A 24,991-nucleotide genomic window follows, 5' to 3' on the forward strand; every position below is an offset into this window, starting at 1 on the left:
CTGAGCACGTCGGTTTTAGTTTTAAGAGATGCACGTGCCACATAGCACTCTTAGCAAGCAAGTGGTTTCAGGAAGCAGGGCCAATAATGATAAGGACTTCTGATTCTAAGGAGGATAAGAATGACTCATCTGGGGAGACTGCTGGCCAGTGCACTCTTGAAACAGCCAGCCAGAGGACCGGGATAAATGTGAAAGAGGTTCTGTCTGGTTACTGAGAGGTCATAAAATGTCCTTTTATTTGCAAACATGTTCAAGTGGAAGGGCTATCGGGTGGATAGCGAATAGGTTAAGATTTTAGCATTTGAGCCTCATACCCGTTTTCAAGCAGGGCTGAAACTTAAGAGCTCGGCTTCAGCCTTCCGTGGTCTTCTGCTTCCGTGTGCTTTAAGTCTTTGCGTGCAAACCTGCCCCCGAGTCAGACAGTTCTTCCTCATGTGTCACTTGTACCAGCACACATCATTCCCTCGTGGCAGGCCTTCTGAACTTGTGGGCCCCCTCGGTGATTACACAGGAAAAACGGAGCTTAGAAAATCACCGTGCTGGGCACATGTACCTGGAAGCCACGGTAGAATTTCCAGGGATGAGTGGGGAGCATTTTCCTGTTCCACAAAGTTCCTGGAGAAGCCAATTGTAGAAGTGCTGGCTGCATTTCTTAATCAGCACAGCCTCCGTTGTGACAGAAGGGGTTAGACCTCTTTGTCATTTCCGTTTTAGTATACCCGTCCAGTAATGCTTTTCAAGTCCCACTGTTCTGCTTGAATTCATCAAAATAAATGCCTTCTCTGGCTTTTCCAGCTCTTTGGCGCACGGTACCCCCACTCCCTGCCTCCCTCCCCCTTTCCTGTCAGCCCCAAGTCCACTTCCCCATTTCAGGCTTCTGGCTTGAATTAGGCAAAATCTAAAATAGAATTAAATGTGCAATTTCCTCCCGTTCCTCCTGTTCTGCCCCCTGCCTTCTCTGCTCTAGTTTCAGCCGAGGACTTCAGCCCTAACGCTCGGAGGGCTCCGTCTCTCATAACCTGTCTGTAGTCTTGTAGGACCGAAGCCAAACAACTGAATGTGGTTCCAAGAGAAGTAGGGAGCCAAGAAGAAATGCCATCTTACGCATTTCCGAGAGTACGGTTATGTGACGACATTGCTGGTGCAACAGCTTTACCGCCCCGCTGCAATGGTTATACCTGACGTCATTTTATCGAGCTTGGGGTGGGGCTGGTGGGGGAAGAAGCTGGGCTTGTGCACAGGACTTGCAAAGTTTGTACAAAGGGAGGGTAAACGCGCTCGTGCTCAAGCTTTACGGATCTTGCACTTTTGTTTTAAGTGTAACACCCACTTAAAAATATTCTCCTGATTTTTCTCGCATTAGGTAATCCTCAAAAAGGCTTGGCCAACTGGGTTTTTAGGTCTTTATACGGTAAATCAGATTTGACTCTTTGCTTCCGCTTTCTTACCCTTTTTCCGATTGTGCTTAACATGCTTTCCCGTGTTCTCCTTGGTAGACACACCCACGACCTCCGGATTCATCAGCTGCAAGTGAGAGTGAACGGCTGGGAGCAAGTGAGCCCAGTGTCTGTGGACAAAGTCGGGACATTTTTCCGCTATGCAGCACCGGATAAGAATTCCTCTTCCTCTACGGTGTGTGGCTCTAGAATGGGTATTTAGTGGCACCGCGGTGCCCCGGCCACATGCCCTGAAAGTCAGTCAGACAGGTTAAGCCTGTCACTCTGCTCTAGTGAAATCTTGTTCCTCGTTTCCCCTAGCTCTAGCAGGAAGACCTAAGTATATTTTGGGTCAGTCGTAGGCGGTCCTGGTCAATATGTAGATAAGCCGCCAGTGGTCAATTTCAGCAGAGAAATGAGATCCAAAATCGGCGGTAACATATATTACCTCACCTGTGCAGACCCATTTCGTACTCACTTAGCCCGACTGGCAGTGTACTAATCTGCCAGACGCGTGTGTACTGGCTCGACTTGCACGTACTGTTCTGCTTCCTTTATATACGGCCTTCTTTACATTTCCGTAGTGCTGTTCCTTGGTCCTTCTAGTTCTGTGTCTCCACTCTCCTCCCTTCTGGCATAAGGACGGATGTCCACCGTCGTTACTTATTTTCTGATCACACATCCTCTCACACACGCTTGCCCTGACGTGACCCCAGCCTGCAGTCTTTCGGGGTTGCAGGGCCAGCCTGGGCGGTGACACAGGCGACCTCCCTGTCTGGGACACGCAGGTAGAGGCTGGCGTTGCAGCTGGCGTGGCCGCCTCAGGGGCTCCCGCCAGGACCCGGTCGTACTTCGGAGGATAACTGCATTTGTTTCGGGGTAGCCAGTGATGAAGAAGAAAGTGCAAAGGCCTCACAGCTTTCCCCATGCTCCCTTATTCATGAAAAATACCCTCCCTCCAAGAACACTGTTCTCGCTCCACTTCTGCTCTTGTGCCCCGAGTTTCTTAGAAGAGGAAGCCTTCTTTCCAGATTACGTTCCCGCCTAAATTTCCATCTAGTAAGGAAAGGAATCATTTCCCCCCCCCCCCCCCCCCCCCCCCGCCCCACAGATACCTTTCTGTTGTATTGATGTGTCCTGGAGAAATTCCGTGTACATGGAATGGTTGTAAAATGAATATTGCCTTTTCCATATCCTCTAAGATGTTTTCTCTTCACGATGGACCACACTTTACTGAGACTATTTAGAAATCCCACCCTTTCAAGCACATTACATTGTCATTGAATTTAACGATGCCTGTCATTTGAGGTCTGCGCTGGCTCTCTGACTTTTGGAATCTTTTCTTAGATTGGCAGCCCAGGCAGCAGAACGAATATTATTCATCCCCAGGTTTATGTGAGTATGGTTTTCCTGTGTCACTGCGTTTATTGACTGTATACACTGCGTTTCAACCATACATAGATGTCCTGATGATCCCAGGACTTCATGACCTATGTGTGATTGAAACTGACCTTTGTCCTTTTCTGTTAACAATTACCTTCCTTTTATAAGAACCTGCAAGAAAGCGTTTGAACTAACTTGGTATGTTAGACCTAGCGTTAACAGGGGAGGAGGAGAAAACACCCATGTTGTGGTTCAAGGTCCCCTTCTCTAAGTTAAAATATAAATTAACCCTCTGTGGCTGTATGCATTTCCTAGGTTTTAGTTGCAAGGTCATAAAAGTAAATAAGAATGAAAAATAGTAAGATTTTTTTTTTTCCCCATTTGGCTCTTGAAACGTCACCAGAAGATGACATTAAAAAACTCTTTTCATATTTGTGCTTTTACTTTCTTCTGACGGTAGTAGGTTTTGAAATGTGAGATTTCAGGTATGTTTAAGAAGCAGCAGTGTCAAGGTTTAAAACTATTATTCTTGGGCCTTGGCCCTTTCGGGGCTTTGCCAGGCTGGGTCAGCGGAGGCTTTGGTGATGATTTTGGCTGGGATTCTGTCCCTCTGAAAACCCTCCAGAAACTGATAGTTTGTCTTTTCATTGGGCCTTCCTGGAAGTCTTGGTTCAAAACATGGAGGAGCTCTTCATTTTGTTGTTCATTAGTTTGGTTTCCACATATTGTTTGTTTTAATAAAAAAGTTGGCAATATGAAAAGCTTGGATGTAGTGTCATTTGTTTCTCCATTGAGAAAAAAAAAGAAGCACTGTCAGTAATGTCTGGGCACTCATTCAAAGAATGGTAGTTGCAGAAACCTCCTCTTTGGTGTACCTGATGTGGGGTTTTATACTTTAAAAAAAGAAAAAACACGGCACTTGATAGTAAAACAAAACGTGTGTTGGATGTGTGAATGAACACATGGAAAAAGAAAGTAGTGGCTGCAACCCAAGACCAAAAATAAATGACTTCCCTCCGCTCTGTTGAGTTTCGGAACCTCGGTGTCCCGTTTATGAAAGAGTGATTATTGGACAGAGCTGAAAAAGTTGTGAAGAGAGAGAAGTTTGATTTTAAAGCTCTTTGAAATACAAATGTTGCTTCTTCTACAGGCATGTCAACAAATTGTATATGGGCCTAGAGAGTAATTTTCATGACATTTAGGGGGAAAAAGTAATTATTGTTCCTGTGAAAGGCATACCAATGCAGACAACTCTTTCTCCTACACTCTGTGGATTTTACAGAGACAGGCTCTAATCTCAGAAGACTTCCTTCTGTTTTTCTGTGTGTATTGGGTAGTATCCAGCCCATTGTTAGTGTTGAAGGAGTGTTTCTCACTTTAATGTTAATCTGAGAGAAAAATACCACAGAAGGTAAATCATCTCATGTTTTTCAAAGTCTTACCTCAGTGTTTCTGAACGTTTGGTTGCTTTGGATGATCTTTAGTCCCCTCCAGTAGAGTTGAAAACAAGTGTCGTTCACAGTTCCCATATAAGGGCTGAGGTATAAGAACCCAAGGGCATTAGGGTGATTTCCAGCAGACAGTTTCTTATCAAATTGCAGGAAGCTTGGAAGATTTAATAGGTTATTATGGGTCTTAGTGTCTTTATAATGTGTCTAGAGGCCTCGGACTGATTTTTCTTTGTGATACACTTTGTGACACCACGTCTGAGTAGAGTATCTGTCTTTTTCTAGAAATGTTTAAGATTGGCTACATTCATGGGGTCTATCTATAGGATATTCATGCCTATTAAAGATGAGTGGTTTTAGGGTTGAATGACTAATTTCACTGAAGGGTTAGAGTAATAAGATGCTTTTGACTTAGGCATCCTAGTTGGTATTGCTGTATTTTGTGTGCTTTTTCACGAGCACAGCTGTGGTGCTTTTATTCCTGTCTTACTCACAGTTCTCTTCGCTCCCGCCTGTCCGGGTGGTCTTCGCCGTGACGATGGAAGGCAGTGCTCGGAAAGTCATCACCGTCCGGTCTGCCCTCATTGTGAAGAACAGGCTTGAGACACCAATGGAACTAAGACTGGATAGCCCGTCAGCTCCCGACAGTGAGTTTTGACATAGTCTGTCCCCCTTTTATCCTGAGAGAGTCAAACTTTTGGGTGGGAGACCATTCCCCGAAGATGCTGACCCTTGTTTTCTGTGCCAGAGCCTGTGGTGCTGCCTGCCATCATGCCAGGGGATTCGTTTGCTGTGCCTTTACATCTCACTTCTTGGCGGCTACAGGCCCGGCCCAAGGGATTGGGCGTATTTTTCTGTAAGGCTCCTATCCACTGGACCAATGTAGTGAAGACTGCAGAGGTTAGCAGCAGCAAACGAGAGTGCCACTCTATGGACTTGGACAAAAGCCGGTTCTTCAGGTACGCACAGTACTGGGATGGCATGTCAATTTTGCTTTTTTAAAAAAAATTCATTCTCTCTCTGAGGACCCTTAGTGATTCAGTTGTGCTTATTTAAAATCCTAAAGTTCTGGGGCGCCTGGGTTGGGCGTCGGTTGGGCGTCCGACTTCGGCTCAGGTCATGCTCTCGCGGTCCGTGAGTTCAAGCCCCGCGTCAGGCTCTGTGCTGACAGCTCAGAGCCTGGAGCCTGTTTCAGATTCTGTGTCTCCCTCTCTCTCTCTGACCCTTCTCCGTTCATGCTCTGTCTCTCTCTGTCTCAAAAATAAATAAACGTTAAAAAAAAAAAATTAATAAAATAAAATAAAATCCTAAAGTTCTTTTTTTTTTTTTTTTTTTTTTTAGTTTATTTTTTGAGCGAATGAACAAGCAGGATAGGGGCAGAGAGAGAGAGAGGGGGAGAGAGAGAATCCCAAGCAGGCTCTGCACTGTTAGCGCAGAGCCCGATGCCGGGCTTGAACCCACAAACCCCAAGATCACAACCCAAGCTCAAATCAAGAATCAGACACTCAACCGACCGAGCCACCCAGGCACCCCTAAAATCATAAAGTTCTTATTCCTTAAGTCCTGGTGTTAGAGTTTATAAGGACTCAAGGGTTAATCTTTGCTGGAGGTGGGACTGTTGCTTATCATCTAATATTTATGGGAGAAACCACCAAAACACACATGTAGGATCAGACACTGGTCTGTGTGCATCAGTATAAAGAGAGGACATGTAGAGAGGGAAGAAAAAAATAATACTCGTTCCCATTCCTAAATTGAGAAGCAAAATCCTCGGGTTAGAAGTTTTCATATGATGGATTTCAGAGGAATTTGGAGGAAGGCTCGTGTACCTAGCACTGACTTTCCTTGGGGACCTTGACAAAATTATCTAATCATTTAGACTCCCGTTTGCCCCTTTCAAAGAGAATAAGGAATACGTTTCCAGATTCGGTGTTGGAGGAAATACAACATTGGTATTGTTAGATCCTTCTGAACTTAGACTTTAAACTTACCTGGACTAGAGGCTATCAGCTTAGGTTTCTCTGTAGGGAAGTTAGGCATTCATTTAGTGTAAACTTAAGAGGTGCAAGAAGAGTGTAAAGAATTTCAGTATGCCCTTTACCCAGAGTGGCCATTGTTAACAGACTGACAAGGAAGAAATAGGTAAATGCATAGCCATAACGGACTGTTTTCACACTTCTCTGTCAATAATTTGCAAAATAAAAACAATAAAGATACAAAAGGATTTGAACGGTGCTGTCAATCAGCTTGTCAAAATTGACATTTATAAAACACTTTTTACCAACAACTCCAGATTGTACATTCACATCAACTATGTGTGGAATAGTCCTCAAGAGAGACCATCTACTGGGCCATAAAACAAAGATCAATAAATATTAAAAGAATTGAGGGACGCCTGGGTGACTGAGTTGGCTAAGCGGCCGACTTTGGCTCAGGTCACGATCTCTCGGTCCGTGAGGTCGAGCCCCACGTCGGGCTCTGTGCTGATAGCTCGGAGCCTGGAGCCTGCTTCGGGTTGTGTGTCTCCCTCTCTCTCTGCCCCTCCCCCATTCACACTCTGTTTCTCTCTGCCTTTCAAAAATGAATAAATGCTAAAAAAAAAAAAAAAAAAACAACAAAAAGAACTGAAACCATACATAGTATATCTCATGATCACAATAGAATTAAAGTGAGAATCAGTAACAATAAGATGCCTCTAAAATCCCTAAATATTTGGAAAATTAAACAGTACATTTCTAGATAACCCAGGGGTCAAGAAAGAAATCACAAAGGATATTAAAAATATTCTGAACTGAACAATAATAAAAATTAGACATTAAAATGTGGGGGAGGCAGCAAAAGCAGTTCTAGAGAAAAATGTATAGTTGTTTTGTTTTGAGAAATATGTAGCTTTTAATGCTCTTATTAGAAAATAAGGAAGATGTAAAGTTGATGTAAGCCTCTACCTTAAGGTAGAAACCAAAATAAATTAGAAATAAATAGAAAAGGACATGATAAAAATGTGTGGAATTCAAAAAAATAGAAAACAAACAATAGAGAAAATCAACAATGTCAAAGTGGCTTTTTGAAAAGATTACTGAATTTGGTAAATGTCTTATAAGACTGATCAAGGAGAAAAGAAAGAAAACACGAATTACCATATAAAGAATGAAAAGAGGAGACATTATTATAGATCCTGTAGACATTAAAAGGAGATTCTGTGAACAGTTTTGTACAGATAAATTCCACCCTTGAATGACAAATTTCTTTAAAAACAAAGATTACCAAAACTGACACAAAGAAGAGATAGACAAATATTTGATAAAGAAATTTAAAATTTTAAAATAATTTATTATTTTTTAAATTTACATCCAAGTTAACATATAGTGCAACAGTGATTTCAAGAGTAGATTCCTTAATGCCCCTTACCCATGTAGCCCATCCCCCCTCTCACAACCCCTCCAGTAACCCTCTGTTTGTTCTCCATATTTAAGAGTCTCTTCTGTTTTGTCCCCCTCCCTGTTTTTATATTATTTTTGCTTCCCTTCCCTTATGTTCATCTGTTTTGTCTCTTAAAGTCCTCATATGAGTGTAGTCATTTGACACTTGTCTTTCTCTGACTAATTTCACTTAGCATAATACCCTCTCGTTCCATCCATGAAGTTGCAAATGGCAAGATTTCATTCTTTTTGATTGCCGAGTAATACTCCATTGTGTATATATACCACATCTTCTTTATCCATTCATCCATCGATGGAAATTGGGGCTCTTTCCATACTTTGGCTATTGTTGATAGTGCTGCTATGAACACACAGGTGTCCCTTCTTAACAGCACACCTGTATCCTGTGGATAAATACCTAGTAGTGCAATTGCTGGGTCATAGGGTAGTTCTAAGGAAATTTAATTTTTAATATATTTTTTTTTCAACGTTTATTTTTGGGACAGAGAGAGACAGAGCATGAACGGGGGAGGGGCAGAGAGAGAGGGAGACACAGAATCGGAAACAGGCTCCAGGCTCTGAACCATCAGCCCAGAGCCCGACGTGGGGCTCGAACTCACGGACCGCGAGATCGTGACCTGGCTGAAGTCGGACGCTTAACCGACTGCGCCATCCAGGCGCCCTGGAAATTTAATTTTTAATAAAAAGCTTTCCCATAATGAGGACTTTAGGCCCATGTGGCTCCACTAGTGAATTCTACCAGACATTTTAGGAAGAAATAATACCAGTTCTAGGTAAACTCTTTCAGAAAGCAGGGGAGGAGGGAACAGGTCCTCATTTATTTTACGAGGCCAGCATATACCTGGTACCCAAACTGGCATAGATATTATTTAAAAAAAAAAAAGGAACTACAAACTGGTATTTCCATATGAGATGCAAAAATTCCTAACTGTTACCAAATAGAAATCCAGCAAGTGAAGTTTATTCCAGGAATGTAAGATTATTTTAACATTTGAAAATTGATATATGTAATTTACTGTATTAACCTAAAAGACTAAATGAGAAAAACCTATCAGATTATCTCATTAAATGCCAAATAAACAAAAAGCTTACAACACCCATTCATGCTAATATTCAGCAAACTAGCAACCAAAGGGAATATTACAGTCTACCTAAGGGCATTTGTCGTAAACCTACAGCTACCATTATACTTAAACTTTTTTTCCTTGAGATTGAGAACCAGCAACTTCATTTGACATTGCAGTAGCAGCCCTAGCCATTGTAATAGGGACAAATAAGTAAACAAGAAATTGAAAAAGCTTAAAGATCTGAAAAGAACTAAAACTTGTTATATGCAGATGACACAGTCATGTATGTAGAGAACTATGGACTCCATAAGATTATGAGGCCTAATAAAGTTATCAAGATTTCAAGATTTAAGATATAGGAATCAATTGTATTCTTATATTCTAGCCATGAACAATTGGAAATGTAATTTTAAAAAGACACTGCTTACAATAGCACCAGAAAACATTAATTACCCAGGAATCAATCTAAGGAATTATGTGCCAGCCTTCAATGCTAGAAGTGACAAAACCTTGCCAAGAGATATTAAAGAAAACCCACTAACTAAGTGGAAAGATAACAAAGTTCATGGATTGGAAGACAAAATGTTGTTAGGATTTCCATTCTTGCTAAATTGATCTGGAGGTACAACCCAGTTGGCTAGCTGCAACCCAATCGGCTGTCAACAGAATGATGAATAAATAAAAAATGGTATATTCATATACTGGCATGTGGACAAAATTCTGATACATATAGTAGCATGGCTGCATCTTGTAGAAATTTCATTTTACACACAAAAAAAGCCAGACATGGGGAGTAACCTATACTGTATCATTCCATTTACATGCAATTCAAGAACAGGCTCAACCAACATATAAGTGATAAGTGTCAGACAGTAGTTGCTTCTTTCTTAGGAGAGGATATTGCCTGGAAAGGGATAGGAGGGAACTTTCTGCAGTGAGAGAAAGATTCTATAACGGTGTTGGGTCGTGGTTAACGAGGTATACATATTTGTCAAAACTCACCAAACTGAACATTTAAAATTACACATCTTACTGTATTTTTAACTATATACCTCAGTATAAATGTGTCTGAGATTGAAAACTGCAAATATCCTACTGAATTGTTGAACCGGTTTAGTGTTAAGCTTTCTCATACTCCACTAAGGAAGAAAAATTCAAGTTCTTTATTTAGGCTGATGGTTTTTCCACTGCTTTGTCTTTGTAGGTTTTGCGTAGCCATAAAGAAGGAGAATTACCCAGATTATATGCCCTCAAACATATTTTCTGACAGTGCAAAGCAGATCTTCAGACAACCCGGGCATACCATATATCTCCTGCCAACTGTGGTCATCTGCAACTTGTTACCTTGTGAACTTGATTTTTATGTTAAAGGAATGCCAATTAATGGGACATTGAAACCTGGCAAAGAGGTGGCCCTGCACACAGCTGACACATCCCAGAACATCGAATTAGGTAAGGGTTTAGTCAGATAATCATCTGTGGTAACGCTATGGAAACGTCCATGAGTCTTTTGTGATCATTTGGTAAACATTTTAGAAAAATGATCACACATAGGCTATCTCAATAACCGAGCTCAAAGGATTTATGCACTTGAAATAAAAAAGCTTCTTAGAAAATTACCAAAAGAAAAAACCTGAGCAGATCCAGAAGATTTACAGAGGAAGCACTCAACAGAGCCTTTTTCTTGTGTTGCTTACTTGATGTGATTTCAATGGGAAGTCATTTCATCTTTTCAAACCTTACGTTTTCCTGACTGTAAAATGTGCAAAATCCTACATCTCTCCTCTTTTCAGGAAAGGAGAAAACATTTGCTCAGTATAGACTGTACCCTGGGCGTCCTGTCAAGGGCTTTCATACCCGTCATCTCATGTAATCCTTACAGTAGTTACTTGTCCTGTTTACTGATGAGGAAATTGAGGTCTGGGGTGTTTCATGCACCTGGTGATTTTCACTAGGGGTGGATGAAGTCAAAGTCAAGAATCATTGTATTTGCAGCACTTAAGGATTTGTGGGTTGTTTTTTTTTTTAAGTTTATTTATTTTGAGAGAGAAAGTGCACACATGAGCAGTGGAGTGGCAGAGAGGGAGACAGAGAGTCCCAAGCAGGCTCTGCACTGTCAGCACAGAGCCTGATGCGGGGCTCAAACCCACGAATCATGAGCTCATGATCTGAGCTGAAACCAAGAGTCATACGTTAACTGAGCCACCCAGGCGCCCCAGGACATGTTTTTTTTAAGGTTGTTTTAGACACATTGAAAGGTAATGACGTAGATATTTGTACAGTTTCATGAATGATCTCACTGTGTCACCTCATTGCATTTCACAGTCCCTGTCTCAGGCAGACGCTGTTATCCCCATTTTACAGATGCGGAACCTCACACGCATTGCACTTAGGCAACCTCTTCCACGATGTTTCTTGACCCCTGCGGGAAATGGCAACGTCCCCCACCGCCCACCCCGACCACTGTGCGCACACCCAGCACTCTTCTCTTCCCAGCCGTGCTGCACGTGGATTATCACTTTTAATAACAACCCTGTGACAGACCTCCTGGTATTCTCCCCACTTGGCAGATTAGCTTTCCCCACATTGCACAGCTGGTAAGGACAGACTGGGAATTGGAAGCCAGCCAGTGGAGCTGGAGAATCCTTGACTCTGTTACCCTGTACTTGCCTTTACTGTGTTTGAGGTGCCCAGCTCAGGGCCTGATGAGGAGTATGCTCACAATAATCATAGCTGTTATTGATAGATTTTTGGTATTTCCATCCTTCTGATTGTGCAGTTCAGACTCTCTCCTGTACCTTCCAGGCCATCTGGTTTGCTTCATATTTATTCTCGCCCCAGTGCAGGGAAAATGGCCGTTCTAATGACATTTTTTGCCAGTGCCATATATAGTTCTGATTTTTCCAAGAAGGACCCAATTTTGTTTGGCTTTGGACTATTTTGACAAACAAAAGTGAGAAACCAGGAAGAGAGTAGCTTGTATCTTCTTCAGGGGTATCGCTGGAGAACTTCCCACTCTGTAAAGAATTGCTCATTCCACCGGGAACCCAAAACTACATGGTAAGAATGCGACTCTACGACATCAACCGGCGGCAGCTGAACCTCACCATCCGGATTGTGTGTCGAGCAGAAGGATCCTTGAAGATCTTCATTTCTGCTCCATATTGGCTGATTAACAAAACAGGTATGTACAGAGGCTGCTCAACTGGGCCTTTGGCGCTGGTCGTGGGAATTCAGATTTATTTGCTCCGCTAACCGAGTAGAGCCAATGCAAATAGATGACTTCAACAGTCTAAGCTGCTGAAACTCTCCTGCCTCCATAATAAGTGCTTCATCATGGTCAAAACTGTCCTTTCAGACAACAAACTGAGCCCACAAAATAAATTCAGTTTTCACTATTTTCCCCTGTGACAATTTTTTTTCCTTTACCACGTACATCTGTCTTGCATAGACCGGGTGGGATTGATGTAAACTTTCCCCTCCTCCCTAAAGGGTTACCGCTGATCTTCAGACAGGACAATGCAAAGACAGACACTGCAGGCCAGTTCGAAGAGCATGAGCTGGCCCGGAGCCTGAGCCCTCTCTTATTCTGCTACGCGGACAAAGAGCAGCCCAACCTGTGAGTACAGTAATTTATGGAAAGGGGAAGTAAGCTCCTAGGCGAGGGAAAAAATTAGCAAAGGCTCTAGTGTGTCCGTGTAAGTAGAAATATACTGTAGATAACAGTCCTGACTTGGCAGGGGAATAGGACCATGACCTAATGGGATTTTTTTGGATCTAATTTCTGTGTCATTTGATATTGAAAATAAACCATCTGGTGGGTTGGTAATGAAAGCTAGTTTTATTTTACATGTATTGAAGCAGTTCTATTCGTAACTCTGCCAGTGAACAGAGCCCCCACGGGTTCCCTTCCCTTCTCTGCCTGGTTTTCTCCTGCACGGAGCCCTCAGCCCAGGCAGCAGAGCTGGCATCAGAGGGGGACACAGCCTGGCCCTTTGGTAAAACAGCCACCCCACTGACCCAGTCCAGGTCGATTTGTGTAAGGGCTCAGGGTCCATCGCTTTTACCCTTGACATAAACAGTGCCATTTCAAGATCTCAGAGCCCTCATCGCGTGCTGAAAGGCCGGGAAGAGCACCCGTTGGGAGAGTTAGATGACCTGCCTTTGAGCATGTGGTAGGAGCATGAATTCCCTTTTGTTCTTGGTTTTGACATTCTGCTTTTTTATTTATTTATTTTTTAAAAAAAATTTTTTTTTCAATGTTTGTTTATTTTTTGGGGGACAGAGAGAGACAGAGCATGAACGGGGGAGGGGCAGAGAGAGAGGGAGACACAGAATCGGAAACAGGCTCCAGGCTCTGAGCCATCAGCCCAGAGCCTGACGCGGGGCTCGAACTCACGGACCGTGAGATCGTGACCTGGCTGAAGTCGGACGCTTAACCGACTGCGCCACCCAGGCGCCCCTACATTCTGCTTTTTATAGGGTCTTCTAATCTGGAGCGTTCCTCCAAAGAGACATGAGCGCAGGTGATGGCGCTACAGTGCCATTTGCTGTCACAGAGGAGGAGAGATGTGCCGCAGCCTTCCTAGGAAGGCTCGGGGAGCGCTGGGTGCCAGTGGGCGCAGACATGTCTCCCAGGGAGGGCTGCAGGCTCGGTTGGCCCTGGAGTCGGGGGGCTTGACCGGGGTACTAGACATGGTGGGAGACACATACAGCCACTTGGCACATCGGCAAGCCATGTCTCACACCTTTCCTGAGGGGATCCTGACAGTGTCAGATCTAGGACTTGACATTTGTGACCCACTTTGACGTATCCAGGGAACTCCACAGTTCCCAAAGCGTTTCTGCGTAGACCATCACCTTTGATTCTGTCAACATCCCAATGGATTCGACAGGGCAGGAAATACTGTTTTACTTTAAGATGAGGAAACTGAGGCTCAGAGAGAGTTACTCGTCCAAGGTTACATGGCCATTAGTGGTAGACCCGGAACACATACTCAAGAAGTACGTTTCCGGGATCCGTGACAAGACACTGGCCAACGTAACAATGCTTTGCCATTGTAACAGTACCAGGCCTGAGAAAGAACATACCGTCAGCTGCCTCTTCTGTACTTTTGTGTGTGCAGAACCACGTGTACGCTTTTCTCTTACATTCAAGGTATTTTCACAAACCCTTGAAACACCTGCGATAGGAAAGTATCGGTTTGCCTTGAACTCTTGTTTTTCAGAGGAATGAGGTATCGTAGCATTTTCCTTATGCTTTATGCTCATAGAATCCTTGAATCTTCTCCTAGCGTGTCTAGCTATAGATGTCAGCACATTTCATGCGTTGTGGTGCCGTGGCTGCCTCGAAGATAGGGTGTTGCCCGCTGGTTGTTGGCCTGCTGTGTTTGGGAATCGCCCGAGAGTGAGGAGGAGCCAGTATTAGAGTTCCGTTTCGGGTGATAGCTGTAGCAGTGGTCCCTGATTAGAACAGGTGGATGAGACTTTCCTATGGATGAATACATGTATCTCTGCTTTTCTGCCCCACAGCTGCACGATGCGAATCGGAAGGGGGATTCATCCGGAAGGCATGCCGGGCTGGTGTCAGGGCTTCTCACTCGATGGCGGTAGTGGTGTCCGAGCTTTGAAAGTCATCCAGCAAGGAAACCGCCCAGGGCTGATCTATAACATTGGTGGGTTACATTTGGAGCAGCGGGAGAATCAGAACCATTGGCCGATGACCTCAGGCTTGGAGGAATAAGCTGGCCATACGTTTTGGCCTGGCTGCAAGTGCTGATTTTCTCGTTTGGCATTGGGTCAGGTATCTGTTCTCCGAATGCTAGATTGATATCAACACAGATCTATTCTCCTAGGGATCTCAGGAGCCACGTAAACACTGCCCTTTTGAGGTCTGGGGCTCTGTTTAATTTCAGACTCACCTGTGTTAGGAAAGTATCAGTTTGGCTTGAATCCTTGTTTTTCATGGGAATAATAGGAACACTTAGAATGCTTTTCATCCTCCAACCATTTCCCACGCATTCATTAAAACTTGCAAACCCTCAGAGGGCAAGAAGCATTGTTCACCTTGAAACTGAAGCAGAGAGGTTAAGTGACTTGCCCAGACGCAAAGGGCAAGTCTGGGTCAGAAGTAGGATTCTAATTGGGGTGTATGCATTTGAAGCAGAAAATATAATAAAATGCACTTAGCAGTTATAGTAATTAGAAGCCCGTAAAGTAGCTTAGCCTGCGGAGGTGGAGAGTGGGGAGGGAAGCGGGGAACACTGGTCTGTATGCCTCCTAGCCATCAGGAATGCTCAACTCCAAAGATTTTCTGAAGAGTTAAGCTTGATTTAAATATGTCTCGGGTTGAATATGTTAGCAGCGTACCCTTCCTTTAGTACATAATTTCCAAACATCTCAAAGCTCTGTTGAGTGTTGGATGTTGGAAAACCATCTAGAACTGTGCTGCCCATTGAACTCTCTGCAATGATGGCAGTGCTCCATTTCACACTGTCCAGCCCTGCAGTGCTAGCCACAGGTGGCCACCAAGCACGCGCGCGAGAGTACATTGCTAAGAAACGCGGTAAGTGTGACCAAGAAATTGAATCTTTCGTTGTACTTAATGGATTTAAGTAGCCGTTCATGATCAATGGCAGCTGGAATTGGACGGTGTAGATATAGTCACTTTATAGAAGGAAGAACTAAGGTGGTATGAAGCTGTTTACCCTGAATCCCATGGAGGGTCAAAGGGTATATTTGTTTGAGGGCATGTTAGCAAGGGTCTCTTCCAAGTCCAGCTTCCTTCTTCTGTTTTTGGAACATGAATTTATATGCATTCTCCCTTGATATGGAAACTGTCTTCTTTAAGGTTGGTATTAAGATTTTTAGTAGAAGAAATAAACTTTCTGTGATCCTCCAGCTGGGGACCCTTCCCTTCCTTTCCCTTCCTTTCCCTTCCCCTTTCCCTCCTCCCTTCCCACATCCCTTCCCTCCTCCCTTCCCTCTTCCCTTCCCTCTTCCCTTCCCTCTTCCCGTCCCTCTTCCCTCTCCTTCCTTCCTTCTTTCTTTCCTTTTTTTTTTTTAAAGTGTGTGTGTGTTTGTGCGTGTGTGTGTGTGTGTTGGCTGAGGATCATTTTCTGTCCTTTGTCTTTGCATCTGTTTGCTCCTCTCTTGAATAAGCAAAGGCTGCTTCATGCTGTGTTTGACTGTCTACTGGGATATCTTGCCCTTGACACAGTTCCTAAAGAAAGATACCAGAGGTTGGCTAGAAGCTGCCAGAAGGGAGGTTGAGGGAGGAATGGAAGTTGTGCCCTTCTGACGCGGCTGGCACTAAGGGACCACAGAGTTCCTGCGGAGACATAAGTCTCCAGTCAGAAATACGCAGTGAGCACACGTAGAAACTTTTATGCGAGGAGTGCTTATTAAAAGTCATTGCGTATGTTTTTTGGAACAATACTGTGATATGAATTTTGTTGTTACACCAAAGAAAGGAATAGAAGGGGTAGGATAGGACTTTGTAATTCCTAGCGTCATGAGATCTTGGCATGTATTATCATGGAAATTTGTGGAATCTCTCGCTTGAATATTTTTGAAGAATTGGATAGATAGCTAGCTCCCTGTCAGGAATAGTTAAAAGCAAAGTCCCAAGATAAAGAGCCTGGGAGGACCTTGCCAGTTAGCCTTATATGTGCCTCCAAAAAGAAGGATTTTGTACATTTTTATCTTATCAGATAAAGATATTTATTGGGGGGTTGCCAAGGCTATCTAAGATGAAAAAGGAAACAAAAAGCCTGCTTTTTTCCAAAAATTGGGCATTGATACAGTAGTCTTTTTTTTATAATATCAAATTAAACATATCCTGGGGTGCCTGAGTGGCTCAGTCTGTTGAGGGTCTGACTCTTGATCTCAGCTTAGGTCTTGATCTCACAGTCCTGAGTTCAAGCCTGCGTTGGGCTTCATGCTAGGTGTAAAGCCTACTTAAAGAAGAAAAAAAAAAGAATATATTTGTTGTGGGCAGACTTTGTAGTGGTTGAGATCAGCTAGCTATCAATATAGATTTCTGACAATGCTTTTCTGCCTGTTACAGAAAAAAAAAAACGATAGGGTATATCTCCCTGTTTAAGTATTACTCAGCATTTCTTAGATACAGAATTTCAGACTCTCTTTGTTTTTGTGATTTGCTCAGTCTTTTAGGTAGTTTGAAGCCTTAGGTTAAAGCAACACCAGGTTTTTCAAGCCAGTACGGGTGAATTATGGAGTTAACAGACTGGAATATTTCTATTTGGGGTTATGTTGGGACATTCAGGGAACCTAGTTGTCCTGTCCTAAGATCTCTTCCTTTTTTATGGTTCTTAACACTTGTTAACTGCTGACTACGGTCCTTATGTATGTCTCATCAGAATGTGAGCAGGGCTCCTGAGGCAGTGTGCCTGGGTTTGAACCCAGCTGTGCCACTTACTGGCTGTCTGACCTCGTCCAAGTTGCCTAGCTTCCTGTATGCCTTAGTTTCCTCATCTAGAAAGTGAAAAGTGAAAATACTGACTCATGACATGTTATGAGAATTAAACGTAGGGCCTTTGGTAGAAACATAGCATACATTAAGAGTTCAATAAACAGGTGCCTGGGCGGCTCAGTCAACCGGTTAAAGCATCCGACTTGATCTCAGCTCAGGTCTTGATCTCAGGGTCGTGAGTTCAAGCACCATGTTGGGCTCCACATGAACATGGCGCCTACTTAAAAAAAGTTTCAATAAATATTATTTTTTAAAATTATTTCTAGCTGTAAACATTGCTATCACTGTGTAACCCTAGTACCTTGAATATAGTTGCTCTATTTGTTGTCTGAATGAATGAATAACTTATCCCACTGAGTTTTGTAGTTTTTAAAATTGTCATCAGAGTTTTTAAGATAATTCCATGCTGTTTCCCTTCTTTCTTCCTTTGGAATCCAATGTTTTGAGATTTCCATCTGATTGATTATGACTTGGTTTTCTTGGCACGTGTTTTGTTTGCTGTTCTATTTTTTCAGTACATGGTAGGTGCTGGAATCGTTCAGCTTGTGAATGAGTATATCCTATGATATTTAACTTTATGTCCCAGCTGGGTTCTTGGGCAGCGAGCTAAAAGAAAGTACTAGAGAAGAGTCCTCTGCATTCAGGGCCGTGCAGGATCCAGTTAAGTAATCTGAAATTTCTGCAATATCATGTAAAAGGAGCAAGTTCTCAAGGAGGAAATTTTGTGTTTCAGATGTAAACAGAAGTGTATTACATAAACTATCTTAGTAGTCCACTTCATCAACGGAGACCATAGGTATCTGTGGCTAAACACCTGCGTGCCTTAGTTGCTGTTGTGATGGTGCACCCTTTAGGGAGAAACCAGGAATTACAACAGCATTGGTATCACCACTGAGACTTTTCAAGACCTGAGGGGGCATGAAGAATAATACTTTGAGTGTACTTATTGATTTCATTCCATTCTTGGAAGGTTTCATAGAGGCTCTGGGTGACATAATTATTTTCTCAGAGAAACTAAGTAATTGTGAAGCCTATTGTTTTTTGTTGGACCATGGATTTTCTGTCTTCTGATGAATTCATGGAAGTGGTTCTTATTATTTGTAGGTATTGATGTCAAGAAAGGCCGAGGTCGATATATTGACACCTGTATGGTCATCTTTGCCCCCCGGTACCTGTTAGATAATAAATCATCTCACAAGCTTGCATTTGCACAGAGGGAATTTGCCAGAGGACAGGTAAGTCGTTTACTTTTGAAGAATGACCAGTGTTTATTTAATAGTACAGTGGGTTTTAATGCCAGGATTTATCTCCCCATCAACACTGTTAAGTTTTGTGATGTGAATAACCATTTTATGCCTTTGGTACCCTAAGTAGCTCATGGTAGAGAGCAAGGCCCAGACTAGGCAGTTACTCAGCAAACATTTACTGTCTTGACTTGTATTTGTTGACTAAAGACAGTGATCCTTTATATTTTAGGGAACAGCCAATCCTGAAGGTTACATTTCCACCCTTCCTGGTTCCAGCGTGGTGTTCCATTGGCCTCGGAATGATTATGATCAGCTCTTGTGTGTCAGATTGATGGATGTTCCCAATTGTATTTGGTCTGGAGGGTTTGAAGTCAATAAGAATAATTCTTTTCATATCAACATGAGGTAAATTCAGACACTGTATTTAGACAAAACGTAGTCTTCTTTCAGGTGCAGTAATGTATCATATAAATTTGAAATATCTACGAAGTAAATAGTAATACTGCCCTTTATGAAATGGGTGGTTATGTTTCTGGCTCTTAGTTCTTAAAACTTGTGGTGACCAAGTAAGTGTGACCGAATGTTTTGATGGAATGAATTAAAGGCATGTTGACAGTTTTGACCATTGTGCAGTTGCTATGGTCTGAGGTTATAAATCCAATGGGTAGTGCTGAGCTCGTGATTGCCTGCAACTCTGAGAATTGTGTCTGCACTTAGATGCTAACATTGTTGATAGATGGTTTTGTGTATTCTTGCACACTGTGTATACTCTTGTCTCACTTGGTGGTATTTTAGTAAATCATCTGGCCTTTCTTGCCCAACCCAGTGACCCTCAGGTCCTTATTAAGAAAAATCAACAAATTTAGCCTCAGCTACCACAGGATGAATTTTTTCTTTCTGTTTTTATCAGATGTTTTTAAAATTTTTTTAATTTTTAATTTTTTTTTTAATGTTTATTTATTTTTGAGAGAGAGACAGAATCCAAGTGGGTTAGGGACAGAGAGAGAGGGAGACACAGAATCCGAAGCAGGCTCCAGGCTCTGAGCTGTCAGCACAGAGCCCGACACAGGGCTCGAACTCACGAGCTGTGAGATCACGACCTGAGCCAAAGTCAGACGCTCAACCGACTGAGCCACCCCGGTGCCCCATTTTCTAAAATTTTTTAAAATGTTTATTCATTTTTGAGAGAGAGAGAGGGGAGAGGGGCAGAGAGAGAGACACACACACGCACAGAATCCAAAGCAGGCTCCAGGCTCTGAGCTGTCAGCACAGAGCCCTATGTGGGGCTCGAACTCATGAACCATGAGCTCATGACCTGAGCTGAAGTCGGCCTCCCAACTGATTGATCTACCCAGGAGCCCCTCACCTTTGTTCTTTTTTAAGATTATTTTGGCCGTTTGGAATTCCTTGAGATTCTATCAGAATTTCACGGTAAAATTTTCTCTTCTGGAAAAAAAATCACTTAGGATTTTGGTAGGGAGTATATTGAATCTGTAGATCCACTTGGGGCCCCATTTTCATATGAACAATATTAAGTTGGATTTGTACATGTGGAATGCTATTCCATTTATTTGTGTCCTCTTCAATTTCTTTTTTTTTTTTTTTAAGTTTATTTATTTTAAGAGAGAGGGCACGCACATGTGGGATTGGCGGGGGTGGGGGGGGCGAGGGGCACAGAGAGAGAATCCCAAGCAGGCTTTGTGCTGCCAGCGCACAGCCCAATGCGGGACTCAACTCACGAACTGTGAGATCATGACCTGAGCCGAAATCAGGAGTCAGATGCTTACCTGACTGAGCCCCTCAGGTGCCCCATTCTGTTTAATTTCTTTCATCAAATGCTTTTGAGGCTAAAGACCCTGAAATCATTGCTATTTTGATGCATTTAAAAGCATAATGTAAGCTTTTATACTTCATGGTTAGTTCTGCATTGAGAACATCATTATAAGGGAACAGAAACATGGCTGATATAAAAAGAGATGATGCAAAATAATATCTATATTGACTTTTTAAAACATGTATTATTTGAGGGTTTTTTTGTTTTTTTCTTTGCGGTCAGTGGTGTGCCCTTCTTAGTTTCCTTTTGCTCTGGCCCTTATTAGAGTTCACTGCGTCTGGTAAAGGGGTTTTCAAGCTGTGTTCCTAGGAGTTGTCGGGGGTGGTTAAGGAGGTGACTTCAGGGGCTGAGGGAGCCAAGTGGTTAGGGGGCCGGTGTGCTTACCCCTGCTCCACCCAGAAGCTAGTCTGCTAGTATCCTGTATCCCCACAAGACTTAATGGCGGGCGGGGAGGTGAGGAGTTGGTTCTGTAGCTAAAACCACCAGGGGTTTATATACTGCTTGGGTGGAGGGCACCTAGAAATGTTGTGTGAGAAGAGGAAGCCAATTTAGAATTGAGCAAAAGTTGCTCGTGACTAAGGAAGGAAAGAAAAGGTGTGGATGTGGGGAACGAAGGTGGCTTGTATACGTTTGTTAACCCTTCGGAGGGGTTCTAGTACACAGTCCTAAGATACTGAGCAAAGACCCTCTGTTTCTTTTCCTTTCCCTATGATTTCATTTTGAAACAGTTTAAACCTACAGAAAACTTACAGGTAGTGCAAAGAACACCCCTTTATCTTTCACTTGGATTAACTACACGTCAGCACTTTGCTGTATCCTGCTTTGTCTCCATGCATGTACACGTACACACTTTTTCTCTGAGCCATTTGAATGTAAATTGAAGTCACCCTGTTAGTTTAGCCATAAAAACTTATAGTTTATCTACCTAAAGACAAGGACATTTTGGGGTACCTGAGTGGCTCAGTAGGTTAAGTGCCTGACTTTGGCTTAGGTCTTGATCTCACGGTTCGTGAGTTCAAGCCCCGCATCGGGCTCTGTGCTGACAGCTGGGAGCCTGGAGCCCACTTTGAATTCTGTGTCTCCCTCTCTCTCTGTTCCTCCCCTGCTCACACTGTCTCTCTCTCCCTCAAAAATAGACATTAAAAAAAAAATACAGGGACATTTTTCTAAATAAATATACTAACATTACACACTGAATAAACTTAATATAAGTTTATTTATTTATTTTGAGAGAGTTGGGGAGGGGCAGAGAGAGAGGACAGAGGATCCAAAGCGGGCTCTGTGTTAACAGCTAAAACCCCGATGAGGGCTCAAACTCACATGTGAGATCACGACCTGAGCCAAAGTTGGATGCTCAACCAGCTGAGCCACCTAGGTGCCCCTGATAGTTGTTTGTTTTTTTTTTAAGTAATCTCTACACCTAACATGCTCAAACTCGCAACCCCAAAATCAAGAGTTAACATGCTCTACTGACTGAGCTAGCAGGTGGCCCTGATAAATAGTCTTTTGAAATACCCTTCATAGCGTAACTCCCTTTGCCTTGATCTAGGATTCAGTCAGAGGTCATGCATTTTATTTGGCAGACATATCTCATCCACTTTAATCTACAGTAGTCCTACTTTTCCTTTTTTGGTCTTTATTGACATTGAAAGCATAAGAGACTCTTAAAAACTGAGAACAAACTGAGGGTTGATGGGGGGTGGGGGGGTGGGTGATGGACATTGAGGAGGGCATCTTTTGGGATGAGCACTGGGTGTTGTATGGAAACCAATTTGACAATAAATTTCATATTAAAAAAAAAAAAGAAAATTTTAAAGATTCCAAGCCAGTTTCTTATAGAATGTTCTCTTTTCTGAATTTTTCTTTTCCTTTTTTTTTAATAATATATTTATTTTTTAATTTACATCCAAGTAGCGTATAGTGCAATAATGATTTCAGGAGTAGAAAGCAGTGATTCATGCCCTACATATAATACCCAGAGCTCATCTCAACAAGTGTCTTCCTTAATGCCCAGCACCCATTTAGCCCATCCCTCCACCCACAACCCCTCCAGCTACCCTGTTTGTTCTCTGTATTTAAGAGTCTCTTATATTTTGTCCCTCTCCCTGTTATTATATTATTTTTGCTTCCCTTTCCTTATGTTCATCTGTTTTGTATCTTAAATTCCACATATGAGTGAAGTCATATGTTGTTTGCCTTTCTTTAATTTCGCTTAGCATAATACACTCTAGTTCCATCCACAGTGTTGCAAATGGCAAGATTTCGTTCTTTTTGATTGCTAAGTAATACTTAGCAATTGTGTGTGTGTGTGTGTGTGTGTGTGTGTGTGTGTGTATGTATATACACATATATATATCTATATACATATCTATATATCTTCTTTATCCACTCATCTGTTGATGGACATTTGGGCTCTTTCCATACTTTGGCTATTGTCAGTAGCGCTGCTATAAACATTGGGGTGTATGTGCCCCTTTGAAACAGCACACCTGTGTCCTTTGGATAAATACCTAATAGTGCAATTGCTGGGTCTTAGGGTAGTTCTATTTTTAATTTTTTGAGGAACCTCCATACTGTTTTCCATAGTGGCTGTACCAGTTTGCATTCCTGCCAGCAATGCAAAAAAGATCCTCTTTCTCTGCATCCTCGCCAGCATCTGTCATTGCCTGAATTGTTAATTTTAGTCATTTTGACTGGTGTGAGGAGGTATCTCATTGTGGTTTTGGTTTGTATTTCCCTGATGATGAGTTATTTTGAGCATTTTTTCATGTGTCTGTTAGCCATTTGGATGTCTTCTTTGGGAAAGTGTCTGTTCATCTCTTTTGCCCATTTCTTCACTGTATTATTTGTTTTTTGGGTGTTGAGTTTGATTAAGTTCTCTATAGATTTTGGATACTGACCCTTTATCTGATATATCACTTGCAAATACCTTCTCCCATTCCACAGGTTGCCTTTTAGTTTTGCTGATTGTTTCCTTCACCGTGCAGAAGCTTTTTATCTTGATGAGGTCCCAATAGTTCATTTTTGCTTTTGTTTCCCTTCCCTCTGGAGACATGTTGAATAAGAAGTTGCTGCGGCCGAGGTCAAAGAGGTTGACCTGCTGTCTCCTCTGGGATTTTGATGGCTTCCTGTCTTACATTTAGGTCTTTCATCCATTTTGAGTTTATTTTCATGTATGGTGTAAGAAAGTGGTCCAGGTTCATTTTTCTGCATGTCGCTGTCCAGTCTTCCCAACACCATTTGCCGAAGAGACTATCTTTATTTCATTGGATATTCTTTCCTGCTTTGTCAAAGATTTGTTGGCCATATGTTTGTGGGTCCATTGCTGGGTTCTCTATTCTTTTCCATTGATCTGAGTGTCTGTTTTTGTGCCAGTACCTACTGTCTTAGTGATTACCTCTTTGTAATACATCTTGAAGTCCAGGATTGTGATACTGTCAGCTTTGGCTTTCCTTTTCAGGATTGCTTTGGCTATTTGGGGTCTTTTCTGGTTCCATACAAATTTTGGGATTGTTTGTTCTGGGTCTGTGAAGAATGCTGGTGTTATTTTGATAGAGAGTGCATTGAACACGTAGATTGCTTTGGGTAGTATTGACATTTTGACAATATTGGTTCTTCAGTCCATGAGCATGGAATGTTTTTCCATTTTTTGTGTGTCGTCTTCAATTTCTTTCATAAGCTTTCTGTAGGTTTCAGTGTACAGGTTTTTCACCTCTTTGGTTAGGTTTATTACTAAGTATTTTTGGGTTTTGTTGCAATTGTAAATGGGATCAATTACTTGATTTCCCTTTCTGCTGCTTCACTGTTGGTGTATAGAAATGTAGCCAATTTCTGTGCATTGGTTTTATATCCTGTGACTTTGCTGAATTCATGAATCAGTTTTAGCAGTTTTTTGGTAGAATATTTTGGGTTGTCTGCGAAGAGTGAAAGTTTGACTTCCTCCTTGCCAGTTTAGATGCCTTTTATTCCTTTGTGTTGACTGATTGCATCTAGGACTTCAATACTATGTTGAGATACAGTGGTGACAGTGGACATCCCTGTCGTGTGCCTGACCTTAGGGGGAAGGCTCTCAGTTTTTCCCCTTTAAGGATGATATTAGCGGTGGGTCTTTTGTATATGGCTTTTATGATCTTGAGGTATGATCCTTCTATCTGTATTTTCTTGAAGGGTTTTATCAAGAAAGGATGCTGTATTTTGTCAAATGTTTCTCTGTGTGAGAGGATCGTGTGGTTCTTGTCCTTTCTTTTATTAATGTGATGTATCACATTGATTGATTTGTGTATATTAAATCAGCCCTGCATTCCAGGTACAAATCCCACTTGATCATGGTGAATAATTCTTTTAATGCATTGTTGGATCTGGTTGGCTAGTATCTTGTTGAGCTATTTTTGAGATTTGTTGAGAATCTTGTTGAGAATTTTTGCATACACAGTCATCAGGAAAATTGGTCTGTAGTTCTCCTTTTTAGTGGACTCTGTCTGGTTTTGGAATCAAGGAAATGCTGGCCTCGTAGAATGAGTTTGGAAGTTTTCCTTCCATTTCTACTTTTTGGAACAGCTTCAAAATAATAGTAGTTAACCCTTTTTTAAATGTTTGGTAGAATTCCCCTGGAAAGCCATCCAGCCCTGGACTCTTGTTTTTT

The 24,991-nt window shown here is 42.3% G+C and overlaps 1 protein-coding gene across 10 annotated transcripts in view; it reads left to right on the forward strand.

Annotated features, from left to right (window-relative positions):
• The window catches only part of VPS13D (vacuolar protein sorting 13 homolog D), a 256,101-nt gene that overhangs the window by 103,010 nt on the left and 128,100 nt on the right, over window positions 1–24,991 (forward strand). For all 10 annotated transcript variants that reach the window (XM_027060372.2, XM_027060377.2, XM_027060374.2 and 7 more), the window contains 10 exons: window positions 1,497–1,632; window positions 2,784–2,831; window positions 4,764–4,914; window positions 5,016–5,226; window positions 9,979–10,226; window positions 11,767–11,958; window positions 12,267–12,393; window positions 14,307–14,449; window positions 18,373–18,503; window positions 18,745–18,920. In XM_027060372.2, coding sequence (XP_026916173.2) covers window positions 1,497–1,632; window positions 2,784–2,831; window positions 4,764–4,914; window positions 5,016–5,226; window positions 9,979–10,226; window positions 11,767–11,958; window positions 12,267–12,393; window positions 14,307–14,449; window positions 18,373–18,503; window positions 18,745–18,920 — 1,563 coding nt within the window. The remainder of the gene's footprint in view (window positions 1–1,496; window positions 1,633–2,783; window positions 2,832–4,763; window positions 4,915–5,015; window positions 5,227–9,978; window positions 10,227–11,766; window positions 11,959–12,266; window positions 12,394–14,306; window positions 14,450–18,372; window positions 18,504–18,744; window positions 18,921–24,991) is intronic.

Source organism: Acinonyx jubatus, chromosome C1 (assembly GCF_027475565.1).
Source record: "Acinonyx jubatus isolate Ajub_Pintada_27869175 chromosome C1, VMU_Ajub_asm_v1.0, whole genome shotgun sequence".
In the NCBI taxonomy this organism is placed as follows: domain Eukaryota; kingdom Metazoa; phylum Chordata; class Mammalia; order Carnivora; family Felidae; genus Acinonyx; species Acinonyx jubatus.